General features: G+C 37.1%; 1 protein-coding gene across 2 annotated transcripts in view; it reads left to right on the top strand.

Moving 5' to 3' along the window:
* The window catches only part of FBXO21 (F-box protein 21), a 686,173-nt gene that overhangs the window by 551,388 nt on the left and 107,517 nt on the right, over nucleotides 1-27,268 (top strand). For both annotated transcript variants that reach the window (XM_044068290.1, XM_044068289.1), the window contains exon 10: nucleotides 3,553-3,743. In XM_044068290.1, coding sequence (XP_043924225.1) covers nucleotides 3,553-3,743 — 191 coding nt within the window. The remainder of the gene's footprint in view (nucleotides 1-3,552; nucleotides 3,744-27,268) is intronic.

The following is a 27,268-nucleotide window of genomic DNA, read 5'->3' as shown; positions in this document are numbered from 1 at the left end:
ACAGAAGAGATCTAATGGTGTCTATACCCCATTATTGCAGGGGAAAGCCCTTCTGTATAATATGGTTAATACTGACACCAACCATGTATGAAATAAGTCTCTGGTCTCTTTTATTTTAACATTTAGCATAGAAAGTGGACAGATCCTAACTATAATAAAAACAAAATTGGAATCTGTTGAGTAACAGTCTTGAACTGCATACACTATTAGGGTTATAGCCCTCTTTTACATTTAAGAAGGGGAAGAACTTGAAAAATCTTTTGGAAGGAAGTAACACTAGAACTATAAGGAACCCAGGTATGACCAAGTGTGAATCTTGCAATTATTGCAAATTCATGGATATAGGGTACACATTTTACATTAGGGACTATCGTTATACCACCACCTCGGGTAGATTCAGCTGTAATTCTACCTATGTAATCTACCTATGTTATTTACGTAGCTCAATGCCAACTATACCCTGCTTTTTTTATCGGGAAAACCGATCGTAGACTACAAGAGCGGGTATATGAGCATCTTTACTATATTAGGAAGGAGAAAACTGAAAATGCCCTAGCTAGTCATATCAAAGGGAACCTCACGCATAGTTTCAGTTTTAGAGTTATTGACTATATTCCAAAAGATTTAAGGATTGGATCAAGATCCCTACTTTTAGAGAAAAAGGAATTAATGTGGCAGATCCGGTTGGATGTTTGCCACTACCCTGGCATCAGTGATTGTTCTATTCAGTGCCTCTTAAAATTTAAGAACTTGAACAGGTAACTTACAACCTTTAGGGCTAACAATTATTATAGGTTAATCTTGCAGTCAATCAATATAGTGAATGTAAAGGTTGAGTTTTATTTGTATAAGAATAGTGCCTTATGTCAATTCACTTTATTGTATTTTTTACATTTTTTATTCTTTATTTTTTTTCATTGCAGTATGTCTGCATGTTGTATTGACTGTTTAGCTTATTTATACTGTAAATTCAAGGCTATTTATTAAGCCTAATTGACATCTATTAAGCAATTAAGTTAATAGGACAAAGAAGGGGGAAGTGTATTTAAGCAACTTTATGTTTGCTGTTAGTTGTCTGAAGAAGTCTAGTTATTAACTAGACAAAAAGTACTTAACTTTACTTGCTTGTGCTACCATCGTTTCTATTCTTGTCATTTTAATAAAGAGATGAAGATTTCGAGGTGCTGTTTATTCCTGCCGTAGTTTGTTCATTTTGCAGTTTGTGGTGCTGTTTATGTCTTTTCAACATATATGTTTATATGTCATGAGGCAAACTCGATCTAAGGATTAGGGTGAGGAGTGGGGTTTATGGGTAAGAGAGAGAGAGTCAAGCAAGTAGAAGTCCTTGGAACTGGCCTTTGTCAGATCCAAGGTCCCACAAGTCAAACCAGAAAGAGACAACACAGATCTATCATTATGGTAAGTACATAACTTTTATTTATTGACCATGGGGTGGGTAAGACCAGTCTATAACCAAATGCACAAAAAGGGAAGCTGGCAAGGCTTAAAATAGCCCTCAAGGGCAGGTAGCCTAGTACTTGCCTATGAACCTATGAATCTATGAACCTGTGCAAATGCAAGTAAAGTGAATACATGGCCTGTGAATGCATAGTTACATTTTCCATGCTTCAAAATATCATAATATAATTGCTTTCCCTTTGTTCTTTCTCATGAGTTATTCCATCTCCATGTGAGTAAATATATATCGGGCGATATATTGTCAGGCATCAAGTGAAGGAGAATAGTCCACTGGAATTTAAAATTTTCTGTTACCCGACTACCCCTGTAAGAGATCTGGCTAGTTCTCAAGCCTGGGTCTTTGATGTTTTTGGTCAACATCTGGCCTGTGCACATTGGCAGTCCATCCATAATTAGATTTGTAAAGGTGCTGATACCCTCACTTCATTCAGTCAGACCAACCACTGCAGTATAGCCTGTTGATGTACTGAGGAACAAAACTGCAGTCTTGAGAAGAGTGAGTCTGTATATAAAGACAGGAAAAATGCATGCTAAGCCTCTGTGCTGACTTGGAGTATTTCCCCTACCCTGAAGCAAGTGATCTGGGAGTTATAAGTAGCAGTGTTGTGGAGGCACAGACCCTACATCAGGGTTGCAAGGGGAATTGTTTTAAGCATTTTAAAGCAAGTTCTGACATTCACTCTTATATTACTGAAGTTGCACTTAATTTTTAAAGATATGGCGTTTTTACTGCTCTTCTACTAGCAGTTTGGAGCCTCATCTACTTTTACAAATTTCATGGTTATTGTTAGAGGACAATCTTTGAAAGGACATTTTTCCCCTCCAGGGATAACAAATTTAAGTACTTTGGTAACGTAACTGTTTTAAGGCACCTGTTTGAAATCTTTGATGATATGATAGTGGTGGAAAGAACCATCTTAGGAGAGAAATTGTGAATAATACTGACTGCTTAGAAGGTAACCTACTACCTTTTTTGTTACAGTCTTACACTAGTGTTCTTATGAGAATGAACATTTTCATTTGTGCTAACTGAAAATCATTTAACAAATATTTCAAATCTCTAATCTTATTCGACATAAAAGCGATTCCTGAAAAATCAAATTCATTTAATTTACTCTTGTAAAAACAGTCTTTCTCCCTTTAAGTATGCAGAAAACATTCTGCAAAAGTGTCATGGTCACATGCAGACAATTTGATCCCTGCAGTAGTGTTGTGGTCACACACAGACAGCATTACCCACTAGCAGTGTCAAAGTCACATGCAGGCAGCATGCTCCCTCCAGCAGGGTCATGATCACATACAGAAAGCATGGTCCTTGCATCAGGGTCATGCTCATATGCAAGAAGCATGGTCCCAGCAACAGTGTCAAGGTCATATGAAGATATCATGGTCCTTGCTGCAGAGCTCTGGTGCACGTGCAGACAGCAGGGTCCCAGCAACAGTGGCACGGTCATATACAGGTAGTATAGTCCCTGTAGCAGCATTATGGTACACATGAAGGCAGCATTTTCCGCAAACCAGTATCATGGTCACAGGCAGAGATCATGGTCCTTGCAGAAGCATTGTAGTACACATAGAAACAACATGGCCTTTGCAAGGTATTATGGTCACATGCAGACAGTACAGTCCCTGAAGCAACATTATGGTCATACGTAGACAACAAAGTCTGTACAGGAACTGCATTATGGTTGCATGCAGACAGTATTGTCTAAGCAGAAACATTATAATATGCAGGTAAATAGCGTGGTCCCTGCAGCAGTCTTGTCTGGCTGTTGCCTTTTGTCATTACTGTGGACTTCACTTCTACAGCAGGTAATTCAAAATTTGCAACTACTGCCATCTACTGAAAGATCTTCTGAGAGTACTGTGGTGGGTATATTTTCCTGTTTTTGCTTACTCCATAAGATATGTTGTTGTCACAGTACTACACCAAGCTACCTTGTTGTGTCTTTCCAAAATACTGCGTTTAATACAGAAAGTACACTTTATATCTCATGTCATATATAACATGTATGTAACAAGCTTGTTATCATTGCTGTATAAACTGAGCTAATTATTTGTGTCTTTCATAAGGTTTTGGACATATTGCAGCACATCCAGGCTATAGACCCCTCCCAGCATGGGATTGTGGGATACCTCATGCAGCGGACTTTAGAGCGCATCGAGCATATAAAGCATGAGGTGGGACCAAGAGTCAAACTGCGGTCTGATGAAAAGAACGAGGACATCCGCTTTGCTGTCGGCATGATAATGAGACACAAGAGGTATAGTTAAGCGCATCGCCTGAATTTGTGGGTACGGTTATTAAACTCTCTTAAGATAATCTAATATGATGTGAAAGATCCAAAAGTCAAAACAGTTCTGAAAAGTGGGACGTGCACTTAAATGTGGTCTATCACCTCCATATAGACTATTCACTAAGAGCATTTCTGCAAAAAAATAAAAAGTGTCAGTATCAGGGAACATTAAGAGACCATAAATACCTTATTTTTAATATATTGTTTTTAATATTGGAAATTATGGCTAGTACTGTTTAATAAATTAAATTACATGTTTTGTAAAACATTGAAAATTAAGTCAGGACACTCAGAAAGTATCACATTACGTCCTCTATTGCTCTGTTGGCATAGGTTATAGGTTTTGAACCCTGGACACACACATGCGTCCAAAGGGTGCTACCTTATTGGAAGATATGCAGTAAATGAGTGGGGTCATGTACCATGTGTTGGTATATGAGCCAGTGTCTCAGTAGATCAACAGAATAATTTATTTTAGGTCTTAGATTAAATTGTAGCTCAGTCACAAACTTGTCTTTCTTTTTCATGTCACTTGTGTTAGAGTTAATATGTAGAGTCAGTAAAAATGTACCTTCTGAGCTCTGTTTGTTGCATCAGATGTAGACTGTACGAATTTAGAAATGTGTAATACTACATTGTGACACCCTACACTTCATTGGCAGCCACTTGAATCTATAGTAGAGTATTGGCTTTTTAGTACTGATGCTTGAACTGTACTTTTTGCTTAGAAGCTCAAGCCACTAATGTATACACAGCATCTGTGACTCAAAGGTACAAAGCTGTGTAGACATGCAAGAATTTGTAAGTCCACCAGAGGCATTCTTATCCTGGCATTTTTTAATTCAGAGTTTTGTCCCTGCACTGTCTTAAGTAGGAAAACTTAATGATAAAGAAGACAAACAGTTAACTCGTACCTACTACATGCATAATTGTTGTGTCTTTCGGCTTATCCCGGTTAGGGGTCGCCACAGCGGAACTCCAGTCCGCTAATGTTTGGTAGTGGATTTTTACGTGCCGAGTTACCAGCCCTGATGCACAACCTTCAACAAAGGCATGCCCATTCAAGCATGCCTCCACACAGAAGACGCTCTAACTGAGAATCGAACGGAACAACGTCTTGCTGTGAGGCGACAACGCTACCGCAGCACCACTACCGCGGGTCCATGCATAATGCGTTGTGTTTTTATCATTATTTCTATTAGTTCTTCTTTTCTAACTCTGAAGAGAAACTCTGCATTCATAGCTGTTGATAACCTATCCTTAATATAAACACACTTATTTGACATTTTCCTGTTACAGAAACCATTCAATGAATTCTTTGATCCATTTTCACTTCTTAAGCAGTCTGTTCAGTACGCTTACAATACCCCTACTCTAGTAATGGGCAGCTTAAATTGTTTAGCTGTTGACTTGGATCTGGCTTGGGTTACACAATACCCCTACTCTAATAACGGGCAGCTTAAATTGTTTAGCTGTTGACTTGGATCTGGCTTGGGTTACACAATACCCCACTCTAATAACAGGCAGCTTAAATTGTTTAGCTGTTGACTTGGATCTGGCTTGGGTTACACAATACCCCTACTCTAATAACGAGCAGCTTAAATTGTTTAGCTGTTGACTTGGATCTGGCTTGGGCTATACAAGCTTTGTAAAAGAGTTTACCAATTTCATAACTACATGAATTTTTACTATTTTTCTAAAACTTAATGTATAGTAATTTGCAGCACTCTGAAGTCAGTACACAGCACAAAGTTGATGACAGCAGTAAGCATTTCTGAACCTTGTGGTAGGGGGATTTTGTAAATGCTGAATAAGCAGCCATTACCAAGAATGGAAATGATTATCACAGCTAAGAATACACTGACTCACATCCGAAAAAGGCTAAAGACAACTATTTAACACACTAAGGCTGAGCAAGAGCTTGAACATATGAAAACAACCAACAAAAAAAAAACTCTCTGTTCACTACATAAATGTCATGTGTGAACTCCAAGGAAACACAGCCCCTTTCTACTAGAGACTGCCAAAAGTGAGTTCCATGTGATAGACTGAGAAAGTGTGTGTGCACAATTTAACTTGGAAGTAAACAAATAAAACACATATTGACAAAGTAGTAAACTGAATAAAATACTGAAAAAAGCTGTTGGTTATAATGTAGCATTTCTCTTACAGCTGATGATAGTCACTGACAATAAAAAAAAAAAAAAACAGCTGCAGTTTTCATTTGAAAATAGCATAAGATTCTAAGTTCAGAATTCTCCACTGAAGTCAGGAACAACCAATCATTGATAAGCTCACAGGGAAGTTGAATCTGCCGGAGCTGTAGCCCAAGGATCATCAGTAATAGAACTTGTGAATGAGTGCTGTTTCATGGGTGATGGAGCATGAGGAAAGTTAAATGAGTAGCTGACTGCAAGGGGTGAACTAGCAGCCATTTCAGTTTAGGGCATTAGTCACCCATGGGGTGCACAGGCTTCTCAAATAATGGTGCCAGGAGGCCAGTTCCAGCTTATGACGTAGGTGACCTGTGCTCAGTTAACAGCATGGATGTCTGGAGGAGCTGGCATGATGAAGATGGTCATGCCTGTCCTGAGGGGGAGTGGTGGGAGCAGAATGGGACCACCTCATGCAGCAGTCCCTTGGAGAAGAGATGCACCATTTGGGGGCATTTTTGGGATGCATGTCCTGCTTACCAAGCCCAAATTATAGCAGTCTTCCTCAGCAGGTGCCTGGAAGTGTGAATGTGCATGAGGAGGCATATTGGCTTCACATAGTGACATAGATGCATGTGCTTCACCCAAGGGAGTGGGCTAGGACATAAAAGAAAAGGGTATTTATTGCTGGGATGCCAACTAGGGCAAAAGTAACCTGTATGGTGTGGATGTCTGGATAATGACCCCCTCCAAACTTGAGAGGTTTGATGGGTGGCAGGCACTTGGGCAAAAGCTGCAACAAGTAATGCCGACATTTGGAATTCTCTTCCCCTATTCTATTCAAGCAGATGTACAAGCCACCCATGTTCATATTAGATAGACACTAGAAACCTGTGAGTTGTCTTCAAAAGGTCTGCCCCCAGAACCCTTCTCTTTTTTCCTAATCTAGCTTTCATCTATGTCTTCTGTGCCCTTTTGAGACTGAAGTGGACATCCCCTGTGGTGCTACAGTTTACATTTACTTTTGTCATCTACAACACTGACAGGCTATAACAGAGTCTTTAGTACCAGATAAGAGATGGCATTTCAGGCAAGTGCAACTGTCATATTCCTATCAGGATTCTAGTTCAGTTGTTGGACTTTGTAATTGAGTAATACTTCAATCAGGCCCCCTTCCCCCAATCACCCCCATACACACACACACACACACACACACACACATATATATATGTGTGTGTGTGTGTGTGTGTGTATCCATATTTATAAATACCATATATATATATATATATATATATATATATATATAATACAGGTCTACTTTGACCGATCGAAAACTCCGTTGAACGAATTCTAGATAAACGAATCCAGTTCAGTGAAAGTGCATTTACACGAAAATGCACCCTCTGCATTAATTATGCATTATTAAATATGCATGCACTATGCAGAGGCTTGCCCCTCTGCATAATTGTGGTTGCTGTATTTGTTTTTTTTTTTCTTTTTATTCTTTAGTTTTTTTTTTTATTCGGTGATGTGTTTTTCGTGAAAGCGCATTTTCTTGAAAATGCACTTTCGCTGAACTGGACTCATTTATCTGGAATTCGTTCATGAGTTTTCGATGGGTCGAAGTAGACCCATATGTATATATATACATACATAATCAGTTTTCCTCTTTAGCCTGTTAACACTTGGTAATAATTAATTTAAGCAGTGATACAGACAATTGATATTCAGCCAGCCATTTCATCTTTGGAGGCTCTGTCTTTGGACAAGTTGTCTTAAATGTACATTTAGTAATGGAGTGACACAGCAGTGTAGTGTCACCCCCAAATAATGGCACTCTAACTCACTAGCCATTCAGGAGGCATTGCCCTTGATTATTCCTTCTCTGGCTTACACCTTTCAGGAAAATACAGAGACAGCATGACTCCATCTTTCTTCCATCCCTTTGGCCCATGAAGAGTTGAACAAAGTAAACTGAATTTGTTTTTATGTCTTAGATTAAAAACCCTTGAAAAAATGGTAGAGAATATGACCTAATATTACTGATTTGTATTAGGACTTGGTCAATGATTGTATGTCTGATCTGATCAAATATTTCTAAATGTGACTACTCTCCAAAGCATTTGGCCTTTGTAACTATATGACAGTTTTTTTTGAAGATTCAGTTATAAAGTCCATGTTAAATGGAGACCCTTTCATTGTATACACATAGCCTTTTGTAATGAAAACATGATAACTTTGAGTCAGTTAGAAATCCTTTTTATTTATTTTTTTAAAGTTTGTGACCTTCATTTTCCCATTTTAGTTAAAGGAGCAAAGTTTTACCATTTTCCAAAATGACAACTATTTTGATAAAATAGGTGGGAAATTACACTCCTATAACTTTATCCTTGGTGTCATTTTTTTCTCTTTATTTTTGAGGTTAGTTGGGTGTCATTTTAGTCAATAGTAGTGTATTCTTTCATTCATTCTTTTATACCTACTTTTTATCTCATTAATCCATGGTGGAAATGCACACCCATGCATTGCAGTCATGCACTCTGCTGATATGGTAAAGATAATGTTAAGAAAGGAAGCCATAATTTACTGATGCACCATCAAAATAATTTTAACAATGCTTTACCAATAACTTAAGTTTAGCAAGAGTAAATCATCTTTTAACAATGGTGCTTTACATAAACTTGTCATAATTCATATTGAAATTAGAGATGCTCTACAGAGTAACAGTGAGTTTGAAGAATTTTAAGAATTTTACAAACTCTTAGTTCTGAATTCAAAAATTAACTTAGGTAGTTAACTGCAATGTAGGATGTTATCTCCACTAAAAGTACTCTTAATCAGGTAACACGAAGGAATATATCCTGTACTATTTTTTCTTCAGCTGCAACCAGACATGAAAACAGTAATGTAGATTATACGGGTTCCCATTAGATCGTCGAAGATGCATAATTTCGAATGCATCTTCGCCGAACTTAAAATAACAAAAACTGAAACCAGTGAAGGGGAATATGAGTGATTTCTTTCCCGTGGGAAAGAAATCGCTTGCCCACCTCTAGTAGTTTGCTGTTTTGTAAACTGTAGTGTGATCTCGGAGTTGGTATATTTAGTTAGGGAGTGTGTGGGGGGCACAGCCCCCCACATTAGTTGGTGTGGGTGGGGCAAAGCCCCCCACTTTGTTTTGTGTGTAGTGATATATCTATATATCTATATATATATATATATATATATATATATATATATATATACATATATATATATATAAATAACTATATATATATATATATATATATATATATATATATTTTTTTTTTTTTAGACAAGTGATTTCTCTCCCAGAGAAAGAAATTGCTCATATGTAGTTTCGCTGTTTTCAGTTTTCGTTTTTATGGCTTTGATGAAGACGCATTCAAAATAATGTGTCTTGTGATATAGACCCAATTATACCATAAAGAACAAATTGAGATTTGGACTGCATCAGAAAAATGTCAAACATGCATATCCCTTTAACGAAGATAATCAGATGTGTAAGTTAAATGATACTGTCAATCATAAAACCACCAATATCCAGGTTATAGGTGCAATTTTCTGTTTAGTGTAATCGTATGATAAATAATAGGCACCTATCTCAACTTCCCATTTATTCCGGTCTTTAATACCATATTGTAATTTCAAGATCATTAAATAACTATGAATTTGCAAGAGTTTTATAGTGTTCTCATTCTTCAGACTTTTTACTAAGATGTCATGTAGAATGACTATTCAAGAAAGTCTTCATTCATCACATATAACCAGAGTATTTTTTTCCAGCAGTATACCATTTTTGATTACCCCATTGATGCACAATGTAGTAATCTTGATTAGACAAAGGGCAGACTGTACATCAGTACCCTGATTGGAGAACGAGCATTCTCCAGAGTATATGCCCACTGAGAAGAATGAGTCCGCCGCTTCATGGCAGCATATCAAGCCGCTTTGGAGTTCAGACTGAGAAAAAGGAATGGCTGCCATAGTTTTACACTTGCTAAGCAGCTGTTTTGCTGTTTAGCAAGTGTAAAATATAAAAAAGAAGACAACTAAAAAAAAGAGGTGTGTGTGTGTGTGTGTGTGTGTGTGTGTGTGTGTGTGTGTGTGTGTGTGTGTGTGTGTGTGTGTGTATATGTATATGTGTGTGTGTGTTTATGACTGTGTTTGAGTGTATATGTGTATGTTAGTGAAAGTGAGAGCGAGCAAGCTGTTATTTTACACTCACTACACAGCACTTTTGCTGTTTAGCCAGTGTAAAATAAAAAAGAAAAAAATTAAAATAAAGTGTGTGTGTGTGAGTGTATGCATGTATGAGAGTAAGAGAGAGAGAGTGATTGATCGATCGAGCAAAACAGAAAAGTGTGTGTTTATATTTCTGTCTGCATGTGTGTGTGAATGCATGCATGAAAGCAGAGAAACTGTGTGTGTGTGTGTGTGTGTGTGTGTGTGTGTGTCAGAGAGAGATCGAGATCAAGAGAGAAAGAGAGAGAGAGAGAGAAAGCAAGAGTGATGTGGCTGAATGCATGTCTGTAAGCAGAGGAGACTGTGTGTGAGAGAGAGAGAGAGAGATCAAGAGGGAGTGAGAATGAACTTGTGTGAGTGAATGCATGTATGATAGCAGCTGAAGACTGTGAGAGATTGAGAAGGAGGGTGAGACCGATCTTGTGTGAGTGAGTCAGTGTGAGTGTGTGTGTGTGTGTGTGTGTGTGTGTGTGTGTGTGTGTGTGTGTGTGTGTGTGTGTGTGCGCACGCACGCGTTTGTGTGTGAGAGAGAGAGGTCAAAGAGTGAGAGAGAAAGCTAGAGTGATGTCTGACTGAATGCATGTATGAAAGCAGAGTAGTCTGTGAGAGAGAGAAAGATAGAGACCGATCGTGTTTAAGTGAATGTTTGTATGAAAGAAGAGGAGACTGTGTCTATGTGTGTGTGTGTGTGTGTGTGTGTGTGTGTGTGTGTGTGTGTGAGTGAAAGCAGAAGAGACTGTGTATGTGTGTATGGGGAGAGAATGGGCTGTATGTAAAATTGTTGTGTTTCACTTGTTTATTATTTTTTTAAGCACTGTTATTATTTTTATATAGGTTTGATGTAAAATGCTTCCTCCAACACTATTAACATAGACTACAACAAGTATGAAACATTAGGATGAGGAACTATTTTACATCAAAAATATATTAAAAAAAAAATAGTACATAAAAAATAAATAATTAAAATACAACAATTGTACAGAGAGCCCATTGTCTTAGGGCAATAACACCCTCCAGGGTGTGTGTTAATGTGTAATTAATGCCCTTCCAGGGGTGTAGAGACCCCCTACCTGTGGCTTCAGGCCTCACAACACCCATGGGTGGGCATTAATTACATATTAACACACACCCTGTCAGGCATTATTGCTTGCATATGGTATGATAATGTTACTATTATAAGTGCAACATCATCCATTTTATTAAAAATACTTCTGCAATAAATGTTGTTACCCCAAAATATAGATCTGCCTATTATATCTAAAATATTCTTCCAGCACTGCACCTATTGATCAGTATATCAGTACTAGTTCCTCCATATTAAGATCCTACAAACACATTTTAATTGACCTTTCCAAGTGATATGTTCTCTCTGCCCCTGTAGGCTCCCCTGTAGGCACTTGAGGTTATCCAGTAATAAGTTCTGCAAGCCAATTACATATTAGTGTGCTGTAAAGAATCCTACCCTCAAATGGACATACAGATCTTTTATGTTGGGGTCTTCATACTTAAAGCATGCTAAACAACATAAATCTATTAAAACTCTGTGTTGCCATCATGCAAGTCATATATTTAACAAAAATGTAAGCTAAACATTGGGGTGTGCCATTAAGTGGCCCTGCTTAACCACATTTTTAGGATTTTGAATTACTTCTGATGCTCATCTGTGACCAAGAGCTAAAGAAAATGAATCAGTAAATATGTGAGCATTACATTACTCAGATCCCTTTTGAATTTGCTGGAAACCTTATGTTTCACTGGATTCATTTTCCTCTTTTCAGTATTTTGGCCCACAGTACCAGCTATGTCTAGTACTAGTTAGTCTTTTAGCTACTCCCTACATGATAGCTTTGCTCCAAAATAGCCACACAGATTACCAGCCAGCATGCCAGCCTCTGTGTCCACACTGATTCCATATCTGTGTTAAGGGAATCTAGTTAGCTGCCAAATCTTTCTACTAATGTTTATGAGGGTTCATTTTTCACTTGCAAGAAGGTATGTGCATTGTAGCTGCTCAAAGATACTAGTTGTATTCCATGTGCATTCTCATGTGAATCAAATCTGGAAACTGCAATTCTTGTATGCAAAACAGTAAAACATAATCTCAATCTTACATGGCCAGTCAACAACACAGTCAGATTAAAATTTCTCATTCATCATAACACGCAGTGCTTTCCATCCCAATACAGAAATACACATACCGATAATTTGTTTTCATTTTAACATTTTTTCAGAATAAATTGCCAGTACAGTCCAGCTCACTGCATTTTTCTCATTCTCTAAACAAACAAAATGTAATAACCCTGCAAAAACATCCTATGCAGTTTATGAAAGCTAAATCCATAATGGTATAATTTCTGGATAAAGGAGACTCTATGATCATTTCACTGGGATATCAATGTTGTTGTTGTTTGTCTTTCGGCTTTTCCCGGTTAGGGGTCGCCACAGCGGAACTCCGGTCCGCTAATGATTGGCAGTAGATTTTCACAAACGCCGAGGTGCCAGCTCGATGTTCAACCTTCAGCGAAGGCACTCCCATTTACGCATGTCTTTCGAACGCCCACCCAACCGCGGGGAGGACATGCAGACTCCACACAAAAGAATAACATTCTCTTCTTTTGAATAGCTTCATAATGTTGATAGCAATAAATCAGCCCTCATACATTCAAACATAATATAAACATGCTATAAAATAAATTGCGTCAGTAATATATCATATGAAACCAAATATAGTAAACTTTCAGGTGTCCTATAAAGTATAACATTTCTAGAGCTGTATTTCCAAAACATCAATCTTCTTACACTGTTATTATCCAGTATCGAACTGTAGTAGAGTATATACCAAAAAACAAATGAAAATGTAATTTAAAAGTTACGATTCACTAAACTGTCAACACTTTTGCCATTGCATCTGTCCACATTTAAAGAAGTTAGTGTGCTCTTGATGAACCTTCCAGTAATAAATGCTCAGTCTGGTGATCATGTTCCATTTTGTCTGAAAATTTTGCATTGTACGGTTTACAGTTTCTTATGAAAATTCTTATTTCTTATTTCTCACTGACTTTTCAACCCTAAAATGATGACCTCTATCCAGTGTTCTCACTGGATCTTATTTATATTATTTATTTATTACATTGGATTACCTGGAAGGTCTGAACAGGTAGCAAGCCCCTTGTCAACAGAGGCCCAGGGAGAAAAGCTCCATTTACAGAAAACATAATATAAAAGCTCCATTAACAGAAAAGTCCCATAAAAACACAGGCATGTATCTTAAATACAGTATATATACAAAAATAGTTATCCACAGAATGTAGGACCATTGATACAGTGTAATCACATGTAGTGCAATGCAGTAAGTATAAGACATTAGCTTCAGTACAGAGGTATTGTAATAATTAGACATAGTGATGGATAATCATCTGGAAACTTGACTTTAGTGTTTGAAAACAGCAGAATGCAGAAAAAAAAAGAATATGCATCTTGCAGGAAGTTAGAAAATAATTAGCTAAAGATTAGGTTACATTTATATCCCCTGGCTGTACAGGCAGACAACATGTCTGTGATCTGGTACTTCGACAGACAAGGAGGAACCCACTTTTACCCCTTGTCTCGAGAAGCAATGAGAGTGTGGCAGTGGGTGATATCTTCCAACTGCTTTCTAATCGTAATGCACATTCCAGGGAAGTCCATTGTATTGGTGGACATATTGAGCAGGTCTGTTCTACTGTCTCATCAGTGGTCTCTCTCAATTCATCTGTGGCAAAGCAGATATTTTGTTAATAGGGCTAACCATGCTGCAATCCATTTTCTTCTCCCCATAACATCATGTAGCAGGTACTTTGCACTGATTCCCTAGAGGGGGAGTCACCAAGAGAAGTTCTGCTTAATGATTGGCCTCCGGTCTCCTTCATGCATATCTGACAGTTCCTCTTATTCAGATGTTTCTACAGAAAGCCTCTAAAAGGAAAAGCAAAGCCATCCTCATTGCCCCATTCTGGCCTCGACAGGTGTAGCTTCCCTTCCTTTTCTTCATTTAGTATACCCTCCTTGGGTTCTGGATCAGTTCCCAGGTCTTTCTTCTGTCTTACGTTTCTGGTCTGCCTCACCCAGACATTCAGTCTCTCAACCTCACCACATGGTTTCTCCACTTCCATTGATGGCTAGACAGTCCAGGCTCTCACATTTTCCAAAAAGGCTTCAAATAGGATGATATGTAAGAGAAAATGAAAAAGGTTTTCTATTTGGGTCCATGAGAGACATCTGTATCCTTTCCTTAGATTTTCTTACCTCAGTTTTCCACAGTGGAGCCAGTTATTCCACAACCAAGGTACAACTAGCTGTGATTTCCAACTTTAATACTGGCAAAAGTCATTCCTCTTAGTTCTCTCTAAAATAATGTAGTGTTTCTTAAGGGGACTTTCCTTCTCAGACCCCCCTATTAAGGATTCTACTCCTCCTTTGGATCTTAGAGTACTTCTACAGTCATTCACACAGACCCCCTCTGAACTGGCAGCCAAGGTGAATTTAAAATTTTTATCTTTGAAAAAACATTTTTCTTGTTGGCATTGCTTCAGCTAGATGAGTATCTGAAGTCCAGGCACTGTCTTGTCAACGACTATATCTGATTATTCATAAAGGCGGAGTTTCTCTGCACACTAACCCCTCCTTTTTGCCAAAAGTTGCATCAGAAGTAGTTCTTAACCAAACTGTTAACTTAGCAGGTTTCTTTCCTAAATTCATGCTTCATTTGTTGGATGTACGTAGACAACTCATCTATTTTCGCAGAACAAAACCCTTCAGGAAAGCTGGCCAATTATCTGTTTCCTTCTCAAAGGCAGGATTGGGTAAGTCTGGGCCAAAAGTAAATTTAGCCAAATGGCTAATTGATTGTATTTTGTATGTTTATAAGGATAAAAGATTGGCTCTACTAAGGCCTTCAAGGGCACATTCAGCAAGATCTGCTTCCACTTCATCTGCATTCTTTTCTAGAGCTTCAATAGATGATACTTGTGCCGCTGCCACTGTGTCCACTGTCCTCCAGAATATCCTTCTATGAAGATCATCCTACATTTCAAGCAGCTGGGGACTCTGTCCCATGAGCTGAGGAATGGAAGGAAAAGACAACATCAGATACAAAAGTTGTGTACTCGCCATAATGACGCATGTGTTGTCTGTTTCTGTCCTTCCTCAACTTCCCTCCCTCCATTTCCCCTTCTATATAATGAAAGAATTTTACATAGCCTTCTGGTATGACCTGCTGGATCAGTCTACCTAGCGACTTTTTTCTGTGTTATCATCCTAAGCTTTCATGCTTATCCTTTATATGGGCTTCTGTGTTATTAATTATCCATTTGAGTCGTAGAATTGGGAGCAAACTCGATCTCGGGCAATGTGGGGTTGGAGGGGATTATGGGTAAGGGAGGAATCTGAGCTACAAATCCTAAGTCTGAAAAAGCGGCCAAGGTTGGATGCGAAACCCATGAGTTGAGGAAGGATGGAAACAAACACCGCAGATGCATTTTTATGGTGAATACATTAACTTTCATTTTTGGATTATCAATTAGTCTGAGAAAAGTAGGGGTATAATTTCCATCTTTTAACATATAGTACCCTGCTGAGATATTTGCTTTGGTGGTTATGAGTAGTTAACATTTGTTTGTTTGTGGAGCACGGATGTCTGTTTGTGTTATGGTGGAAGAAAACTAGCAGTAAAACAAACAAACAAAAAAGTAGCTTTCTGTACAGGATCAAACTATACCTAACAGACTCAGCAAGAAAAGCATATTGACTCAACATATCTTCTCCCAACACTCCCATATGCTGCCCCCATTCTCACTAACCTAAAATCCATGGGGTTAGAACTAGAGCAATGCAATAATAAAGTGGTCAAATTTGCCATTAGCCTACCATACAGGACTCAGCAATTCCTTGTGCTAAAGCAGTTAGATTGGAGTGAACTAACACACAACATATCCTTTTCACAGATAATGACTGCTCACAAGCTCATTAACAAATAATAATCTTTCTCTAAATTGTTTGATCCTGTAGAAAAAAAAGCTATTTTTTTGTTTTAATGTCAGTTTTATTTCATGGTTGAATTTCATGTTTTTGAATACAAGTAATTCCTAGGATTTTGATGTGAAAAACAAGTTATTTTTTTGTACAGTTTGATGAGATTGTTAGAGTGCTTTTTGTACAGCCAGTTGTTTTGGAGTAAATAGAAGTAGTTTGATTTTTTTAGAGTTTTGGGTAGTTGAGAGCTTCTTAGTCATGTTTCTGTGGACGTGAATGACTCTTGGGTGATTTCTTTCCTAGAGTTTGAGCAGAACAAATTAAGGCAGAATTATCTGCATATTGGACAAGGGAAGTGTACTTGTGTAGGTTATTTATGAAAATATTAAAGTGTAGACAACCTAGGACTGACACTTGAGGAGCAGCAGCAAATATAAGGAGGAAAGATGAGATGGCTTGCCATTAAACTGCTTGACAACTATCAGACAGGTAACTTTGAAATGAGGTGCTTGATGGGGTTGATATTTCTAGGACAGAGCATTATGTAATATGTTTTGGTGGGATACCACATCAAATGCTTTTGGCAACTGTAGGAAGAGTGCAGATAAAAGATTGCATTTATTTCTGTGTAGGTTTAGAATGTGAGTAAAGCTGAAAAGGTGGCAGTGGTACTGTGGTAGTGTCGAAAAAATATTGAGATTGTAATATGAGATTGTTTTTTGTGATGTAATACAGTAACTGGAATTTTATGTCTCTCTCAAGAATTTTTGGCAGAAGGGATAGAATAGCTAGCTGTTGGCCTATAGTTTGAAATGTCTGTAGAAGTACTTCCTTTGAGTAGTGGAATGATGCAGGATTTTTCCACAGTACTGGGATACAGTATTCACTGACAGATGTATTTATTAGTATAGAGATTGGATAGCCTAGGGCATCAACTGCAGTTATGATATAGTCAGCTAGTATGTTGTCGGAGGTTAGAGTGGTTAACTTTAGCTTGAGAGGATGTCTCTTAACATGTGATGTGGAAATAAGTTTGAAGGGGAATTTAGTATTATTTCTGACTACATGTGGAGTTGAAGGCAAGAAACCAGGAATGTAGTTCATTAGAAAGGTTACTGTTTGTATGAAGTAGGTTTTGTTTTGATTTGCTTTGCTGCCATATTTGGTGTCAATGGAAGGGACTGGTTGTGAGATATGTCATAGATTTAGCAGCTGGTTAATGTGTGCCAAGAAGGTTTGGGTATTTTTCTTTGAGTTTTGGGAGTTTGTGTATTGTTTTCTTTTATCTTTTAACCATAAATCTTAAATGATTTCTAAGATGCCTATCGTTTTTACATTTTCTTGGATTTTGTTTTGTTTCCATTTTTCCAGGCCTTATCTCTTTGATTCATGTCTTCTTTAGTTTCTCTGGTCAACCAAAGTGCTGGATTAAGTCTGAATATTGTTTTTCTGAGTAGAGCTAATTCATTTAGAATGGCTAGAAACATTCTGTTGAATGCAGATATAGGATAAACCAGTGGTAATATTTTAAGGTGTTCCAATTACATGACTTAAAGCTATTGATGAGTGTCTCTATTTGGAAAGATTGAGGTTTCTTACTTGGTTGTAGTTTTGGTGTTTGTGTATATTGTTATAGTCTCCTATTGCAAAGGCTGGAAGGTGATCACTAAGAGAATAAGAATATATTATTGATAGAGGTGGTAAGTATCCAGTCAATAAGAAATTGTCTAGAGGTTGTTTTATTAAGCTGAACTGATGTAATGATGATTTTTGTGATACCATATAGGTATATGGTGCTTATAGCAAAGTAAGAGTTTAATGTTTAACAGTCTGTGTTCAGCTCATCTAGTATTACTGGTTCTTGAGATACATTTGTAGATATTCAGCAAAATAGTTCTTCAACTATGCTTGCAGTAAATCATATACACGTTGATAACTGAGTTAAAAGATAGGAGATTAGAACTTTAGTATTATTGAGTGGAAGTTAATTGAGGATGTTGATAGTAATAGAGTTGGGTATGGGACGTTTTGACCCCAGATTGTTTAACCCCATTGAAATGGCAAGGCAAGAAAAAATAAACCACAGACATTTTGACATAAACATTACATACAGCTCGTGCATCCACACAGTTACTGAGAAAATGTCAAAGATTACCTCAAAAAAAAATGAGGATATATAACTGTTCAAAACATTTGCATTTAAAATATATATAATAATATTATTAATGTTAATTTAAAATAATATTAATGTTTGCAATGTTAAATAATATTGATTTTAAAGTTAAGTTAAAAACTGTTATTAATTAAATTAATTATATTGCAACTTAAATACAATGTTAAGTAAATTAACATTTACATATAAAAAAGTTAAATAATATATTAAATTCCAGTGGAAAAAAATCATATTAATCAATAAAATGCATTTATTAAACTTAAAAATTTTTTTTTATGTAATTGGGGTCAAATAGTCAGGGGTCAAACTGTCCACTAGCTACTCCCATAGACAACAGATGTAAATTTAAACAGGAAAGTGTATACAATTGCATTGGGGTCGAATTGTCCAGGTCGAATCATCTGGGGTTGAAATGTCCTGCTTTCATAGTTATTTTGAAAAGTAATGCTACTCTTCCAGCTCTTTTCTGAGTAGATATATGGTATGTGATAGTGTGAAGTGTGGGGAAAACAATAGTGAAGTATGAATAGTACTGAAGTGACTTATAATAGATGAGCTACATTTGTAGGTTAGATGTGTTTATGGGAAGACTAAGAGGGTAATAGATATGAAAGTATGTGGAGAAATGTGGATAGGAATAGAAACTTAGTTTGAGAAGAGAAGGAGAGTAAGGTATAAGAAATGGAAAGCAAAAAATGTAGAGTCTGTGGAAGAGTATTTATATGTAGGAAAAGAAAAAGGAGAAAGCAGAGAAGGTGTGTTAGATGGAGGTGGATTGATAGGTAGGAGAATAAATGGTAGTGGGAGTAAAAGGAATGAGGTAGCAAGAGGAAAGTGTTGAGAAATGATACTTACTGATAGGGGAAGGAAATGAGGTAGCCTTTGGAGAGTATAGAGAGAGGACTATTGATATGTTGGGAAAGAAAAAAGGATAGCAGTGGGACTGGAATGAAAACAAGGTAACCAGAGCAGAATGCAGTGAATAGACTGTGTTTCTCGAGGGATAGAAATTAATAATGCTATGGGGTTGTAGTTTGTTGGAGTAAATTAAGTTAGAGATGTTTAAGTATAGGTGAAGTAGGGGTGTGTGGAAATTGGGGGTAGGGTAGGGTACAGTAGGAGGGGCGACCGCGGTGGTGCAGCAGTTAGCGTTGCTGCCTCACAGCAAGAGGTTCTCCAGTTTGATCCTTGGCTGGGGTGCCTTCTGTGCAGAGTCTGCATGCCCTGCCTGTGGTCCCGTGGGTTTCTGGGTGCTCTGGTTTTCTCCCAAATCCCAGAGATATGCTGTAGGTAGATTGGACACTCTAAATTGGCCATAGGCATGAGTGTGTGTGTGTGTGTGTGTGTGTGTGTGTGTGTGTGTGTGTGTGTGTGTGTGTGTGTGTGTGTGTGGCTTCTGTGGAATGTTGGGCACCAGGCTGGCAACTCAACACTGTAAAACTCCACTGCCAATCATGAGTGGACAGGTGATCCGCTATGGTGACTCCCTAACTGGTAAAAGCAGAAAGAAGAAGTAGGGTATAGTATGGGAGTTGGGTGAGCCCAGATGTAATAAGGGCTAATGGTGCAGAAACCCAGCCTAAGTCAGGTGAGCTACAGGAAAAGTCTGCTGAGAAGAGAAAAATCAAATAAACTTAACTATACAGAGAGAAGTGTTTAAATGTGGTGGGCTGTGTTCACTATAGTTCTGATTTAATTGAATGGGTGAGAAATTATAAGAAAGAAAAAATATTCCTCAGTCCTATTTGACTAAATGTAAGAAGAAGCCAAAAATAGGGAGTGGTATTCAGTACATGTATGGGTTATCATGTGTCTGAACACTTGCTTGTACCAGCAGTGTGCGCTTGTATTTCTGCCATTGCATAAATATGCATCAATTGCATTATCATACGCTTTTGTTTTCTGGATGAATGTTGTCAATAGATGAATTATTCGTTACACAGCAGTTGAAAAAATGTCACCACTTTAGCCCATGCACTTATGGGTAGAGAGCAGATAGGTTGTACTGTACATTATTTCAGTCTTAGCTTTATATTGTGCAGAAAAAGAGTTTTTTTTTGTTTTGTTGTTGTGAAGGTTGCTAATAGGTGAGTTATTCACTACACAACAGTTGGAAAAAAATCACCTCTTAGGTATGTGTCCTTGTGAGTTGAGAGGAGATAGTTTGTATTGTATAATATTTCAGTTAAAGTTTTGTTTAATGCAGAGAAAAAAAAACGTAACGTAGTTGAGAAGAGACATGACTTAAAGATAGGTGACATCAGGGGAACACTTCAACTCAGGAGTCTTCACATAGTTGGACTTGTCAGGAGTAAAAATAATTTGAGATATCTTGAGAAAAGCAGAATATATCAGTTTAAACTTCAAGTTCTTAAACTGTATTTCTTCATAACCAAAAACACCATATATACTTCCAACTCTTGTAAACACATTTCCAAAGAGGAAGATATATAGTAAATAAACTCAAATCAAAAACTTTGAAAGAGAACATCATTGAATTTATTTATTTATTTTACATTTGTTTACCAGGAAAGTCCGACTAGATGCAGGTCCTTTTTCAGCAGAGGCCCTGGGAGAAAAGTTCCATTACAAAAAAATAAATAAACAAATCAAACATAATAACAGTTAACAACTTACATGGTCATAACATGAGCACACAGTATTTACACAATTCTGTTATATAAAGACCTCAAGTGAATACTATCTCATGGCAATGATATTACAGAAAATCTTGTTTTGAATAAGTTACAATACACGTTGCGGCAAGGGTAAGAGTAGGTTGGCGGTCACTAAGCAGTGGCTGGCTACCTATATAAATGTAGCTTTAGCCTGGAGAATTACAGGTACAAAGTCAGGAGTTGGCTAAGTGTGTTGCAAGAAGCTTTTTAAACTGTGTTGTGGAGAAGCTGGAGGTAATGGAGAATGGTAGTTTATTCCAGATTTTAGGGATTTTAGGATTTTTTTTAATGAAAACTACTCAACAGGATTTAGTTTACTTAAATGCTTTCATCATTTAGCATTTCAGACTTCTTCAGAACTATGAGTTCTGCACTTAGACAAAGAACAGAACAGGGCCTGTGCACAGAAGTGGTATATATATGGCAGTGGACCCTAGCAAGGCTCATCACTCTGTCAGTGCTTCATATATCTGGGGAAATCAGTGACCTGGCTGGTATATACATACATGGGCCTACTTCATTTGATCGAAAGACCATTTGACTTAAACCCATTTGACTGAAATTTCATTTGATCAAAACCAGTATTCAAGGCAAATAACAGGGATTTGTCCCCCTCCCCAATGTCGTGCAACCCTGGAGTTGTTATATATAGTTGGGGGTCGGGGGCCCCCCCCCACCTAGTTTCCTTTAAAAGAAGAAAATAACACAAAAGTACAGATTTTAAACGAAAATAGGTGGGGGCATCGCCCTCACACCCCCCAACTATATATACCAACTCCAGGGTCGCACGACTTTGGGGAGGGGGACAAATCCCTGTTATTTCACTTGAATATTGGTTTTCGATCAAATGTAATTTCGATCAAATGAGTTTAGGTCAAATGGTCTTTCGATCAAATGAAGTAGACCCACATACATACATACATGCATACAAATATTTCAGGCATAGACATTAATGCCCTTCTAGCCTGCCAATATACCAAAACAATTGTTCCCATAATATGTCTCCAGGCTGTTTTTAAAAATATCTAAACTAGTGCTTGCTTTAATGTAACTTGGTAGTCTGTTCTATGCATCAGCTGCTCTCTCAGAGACCCATTTAGTGCATTTCTTATTCTCATGCAATCTTTTACATAGTTTGTCTGATGATTCTGTACTACTTTTTGATAACCCCAAACATTCCCAAAGATAGTTGTCTCTAAATGCGCTATATATCTGAATTAAGTCTCCTCTTAAATACCTGTATGAGACATTATACAAGTTCAGATATTTTAATCTTTCATAATAACTTAAATTTTCACATCCATGGATGCCCTTGGTGTATTTCCACGGTACTGTTTCCAGTTTACTCCTGTTTGTTTTCTTATAAAGTTTCCATATTGTTATTCCATATTCAAGTTTGGGTGTAATGTAACTAGCAAACAGTGGCTTTATTATTTGATTTCCTATATTTTTGTAAATCTTTTTATACAACCAAGTAGTTCTATAACTATCATTAACCAACTGGTTGATATAATTAGAAAAGCTCATAACTGTATCTACCCATATACCCAGGTCCTTAAATGAATCAACAGTTTTAATCACATTTCATTGTATGTCTCCTAAATCTCATCTGCTTAGTTTTTGATGTATTTATCAGTATATTATTCTCCTGTGTGCAAATGGTCAAATTATTCAAGTTCTTTGCAGACATGCCCTACCTGTAACAAATGTTTACCCAATTTCAGGTCATCTGCATACAGACTATAGAATACCTGAGATGAAGTAGGTAGATACAATCTAAACAGGTACTGGCCTAGGACAGAGCCCTGTGGGACAGCCTGACTGTAACCATGAATTTTACCTGTCCAGTTTCTGTATGATACTTGCCATGTCCTATTTGTAAGCCGTGCAGCTGTCTATCTTATCAAGAGTACATCAATACCTAGTTCTTATTTATTGATCAGTGTTTTATATATAACCCTGTCAAATACTGAAGTTAAATCTATATAAATTAGATGACAGCACAAATTTTCATTTGCAGCTGTTATTATTATTTGCGGACAGTGCAGTGGTGCAGCAGTTGCGTTGTCACCTCACAGCAAGAGGTTCTCCAGTTCGATTCTCAGCTGGAGTGCCTTCTGTGCAGGGTCTGCATGTCCTCCTTGCATCCGTGTGGGTTTCCTCCAGGTGCTCCAGTTTCCTCCCACATTGCAAAGGTATGCAACTGGAACATTTCTCACTGGGCCTCCGCTGAAAATTGGCTTCGTTCCAAGTCAGACTTTCCCAGTAAACAAATGTTAAATAAAATAAATAAATTATATTGTTATAGAAATTCATATTGCAGGTGGTAATAAATCTATTTTCAGCATATGCATGCTGTTAAGTGGTTTCAAGTTCCAACCTTTCCAATTCTGACAGTAACTTATTTAATATTATCTTCTTCATTATTTTTCACAACAAGAAAGTAGACTAAAAGGTATGTGTGACTCTGAGTTTGGCCTACAACCCTTTCCCTTAAGACAGGTTTAATAAGTGCATGCCTCCAGTCTTGAGGAATCTCCCCGTATTTAAGTGACTTAGCAAATAATAGATATAATAGTACTGTAAGTTCTTGTTGAAGTTTTCTCAGGTCATTATTATTAATTCCGTCTCATCCCTGTGCTTTGCTTGGATCCTGTTTGCATAGTTCTTTTTCAATATAATCTAATTTGATTTCAGTATCTGAGGTTACCTGGATGCCACTAGGACAACGTATAACCCCCCTTTGTGGAGCTAAACTGTTTTGCATAAGCTTTTAGAAATAAATCTATATTCAGTTGTGTATGAGAATACATTTTAGAATCTACGCACAGTTTATCAGTTTTGCTTCTTCCACGTCTTATCTGTCTATAAAATGGTTTTCTATTATGCTCAATGTCGTTATATAAAATTTCTTCAAAATTTTCTTGATCTTGTCTCACACTATGTATAATTTGTCCATCTTGTTTATTTCGGTTTTCAAAGTTGCTGTTTGACTTGTTTTCCATTTCTTATATTTTTTGCCTCTCACTTTAATCAAATATCTAATTCTAATAGAAGTATGTCCTCCTGACATTGTGTGCCTAGATCCTGATGTTAAACTTTTATTTTATTATTTTTTGCATTCAAACAATTTCACTTTCAGGACATTCCACATTCCTTCTGCATTTTTTCCCACTGAACACATCACTCCATTTAGTTTTACATAGTGACTGTTTTGCTTCCATATATTCTGTTATTAATCTTCTGTGCATTGGTTTAGATTTCAGTTTGGCAGAATTATCTAGCAAAAAATTAACCTTTATAACCCTTGAATACTGCATATCAGTGGTGGTAAAACTTGACATGAAGCAACAATAATTTCTTCAGGAACATAAACAATGTCTAGTATGTTCCTTTCCCTGGTAGTTTTTGTTCTCAATCTGAAGCAATTGTTGTTCTTGAAAATACATTGTGAATAATTTCCATACTAATGTTGTGGAATTAAGCAATAAACGATAACGTGGTGTGGTATATTGAAGATTTACCCATGGTTGGGGTGGTTTAATCACAAGGGCGAAACCCGGGTGATTAAATAAAGCCAACCATGGGTAAATTTCAATATACCATAACCACGGAGTCGGTTATTGCTATTATACAATGACATTATTTAAGAAAGAAAATGCTTACTTTTCTTAAATAATTTCTTTGTATAACGGCGCATTACTGTTCTTCCGCCAGTGGTGGTATACTGCTTCCATGTGTTGATGTACTGCGCATGCATATGGGCTTGCATTCCTATGCATACCCAATACATCAATGCTTTGAAACGGAAGCAACAGAGAAAAGAAAATCTCCATTTTTTTTCTTTTATTTATTTATTTGTTAAAAAAAAAAAGGTTTTAGACACTTTATACCAACGGAAAAAAGTCTGGGCGACCAGACCTTGTGGGATTTACATTGGGCACGCTGGCCATTCAGTGTGCATGTTTTAGAATATTAATGGGGGGTCATTGTTTAATTGATATTATTCTATTCTGTTTCTGGGAAATTTAAGTTCCCAGCCATTATTATTCTTCCTTTTTGTGTTTCATGCAAGAAATGCATGAATTCCTCTAGGTCATCAGCACTTGATTTTGGTAGTCTGTACACTCCAACAATTGTTATATGTTCCAGGATTGTCTTTATTGTCACAGGTACACAATCTGTAGGTTTGGTGTTATCATTGAACATGTAATAATCACAGGTCTCACAACTATATTTAATCCCTATCATAACATCTCCACCTGATTTTTTGTTAGAATGTCTGTTACAGTAAAAAAAATATGTACCATGACAGAACTAGTTTCCAGTCATTGTTATTTAACCATGTTTCACAAACAATAACAACATAAATCTTGTTATTGTTTATGAAACATGGATAAATAACAAGTTCTGTCATGGTATATATATATATATATATATATATATAGATATATATTTATTTATTTATTTTTTTACTTTAACAGACATTCTAACAAAAAAATAACAACATAAATCTTGTAAGCCACGGTGGTGCAGCGATAGCGTTGCTGCCTCACAGCAAGAGGTTCTCCCGTTCGATTCTCGTCTGGAGCACCTTCTGTGTGGAGTCTGCATATCTTCCCCGCGGTCGAGTGGCATTTGAAAGACATGCGTAGAATGGGTGTGACATTGTTGAAGGTTGGGCGTCGAGCTGGCACCTCAGCACCCATAAAAATCTACTGCCAATCATTAGCGGACCGGAGTTCCGCTGTGGCGACCCTTAACAGGGAAAAGATGAAAGAAGAAGAACAACAGCATAAATTTTTTGTAGGAACATAGCAAAATTTCCAGTAAAAAAAACTTTATTATTAATGCTCCAACATTAGCAACCATCAAATATCTGTGTAAACTGCTAAATTTTTGACCTAGCAAAAATCCTGCCTTGTGTTTGTCAAATATTGCAAAATATCTGCTGCAAAAATTCTCTTCCCTGATATTGACAAGTGCATGCCATCCTATCTGAACATGCTTTCCCAAGCTTAGGCTTGTATGCTCTACACATTTCCAGTTTTTTTTTTCATGTAGGTATTTACCCAAAAATCTTTTTGTTCATGGTGACATGACTCTCCTTTTTATATGTGATTTATGAAAAAATACATCCTAACAGCTGTACAAGCTATGTTATCTAAGAGGGCTGTACGTTCCCTACTAACAGTCAGAGAGTCCTTGCGGATGAGATCATTTGTACCGACATGATTAAAAGCAGATCCATACTTCCCTACATGCAGGCATTCTCAGGCTTGTCTCACATCCTCTATTTTTGCTCCTGACAAGCATAACACTTTTTGATGTTCATTATCTTCTCTGTAAATGTAAATATCAGTTCCTCTAATAATTGAATCTCCAATTACAAGAATATCTTTTCTGACCATATCTGAAGAATCTTCATCTCCTAGTTCACTAATATCTGCTCTATCAGTTGTTACAAAGGAATGATCTTCATCACCATTAGTCCTACTAATCCCACTGTTTTGATTGCTTTTTACATTTACAAGCATACAGTTCTCATCCAGCGGGATTTGTACATCCACAACTTGAGCCATGTTGTCAATGTCTGTCTTTCTCTTTTTTCATAGAGAAATAGTCTTCTTTGTTTGATTTTGGTTTCTTCCTTTTCACCTACCCCTTGCCTCTTTTTTTCTACATTCTCTTTTGGAAAAATTATGTCTTTTTCTGTAGATTGAAGGTTATCTTGTAAGAAAATGTTATCCTTCCCTGTAGTCTGTGTGTTACATAACAAAGCAGCGTCATTTTTAGTATGTATTCTCTTTGCTTTAGCATTTGTCCACTTATTTTCTTCTTTATTTGTTGTGAACTTCTTTCTTTCTTTCTTTCTTTCTTTCTTTCCTTCCTCCTGTGTGCTCTAAATCCTCAGGTTGCTGAATACTTGTATCTAGAATTCCAAAGTTGTCAGTGACATTATCTTGTTTCATAGGGGTTGACACATCTTTTCCTAAATGTGCTGCAGCTGCTGTGTGCCTAGCATTATTAGTTCCGTCATTAATATATATAACAGTTCCCCAAGCTATGCCAATTGTACAAATACAGTCATCATCAATAAGTCTAGATTTACTAGTAATAATTGTATGGAAATCATCCAACTTTTGGCATGAGAAACACTGATCACCAGTGCTATCAGGAGTTACCTTTAAATATACATAAGCATTTATTACA

Source organism: Protopterus annectens, chromosome 4.part0 (genome assembly GCF_019279795.1).
Source record: "Protopterus annectens isolate FY-2018-M chromosome 4.part0, PAN1.0, whole genome shotgun sequence".
Lineage (NCBI taxonomy): Eukaryota > Metazoa > Chordata > Ceratodontiformes > Protopteridae > Protopterus > Protopterus annectens.
The sequence above is the reverse complement of the archived record's forward strand: the minus strand, read 5'-3'. Positions and strand labels throughout refer to the sequence as shown.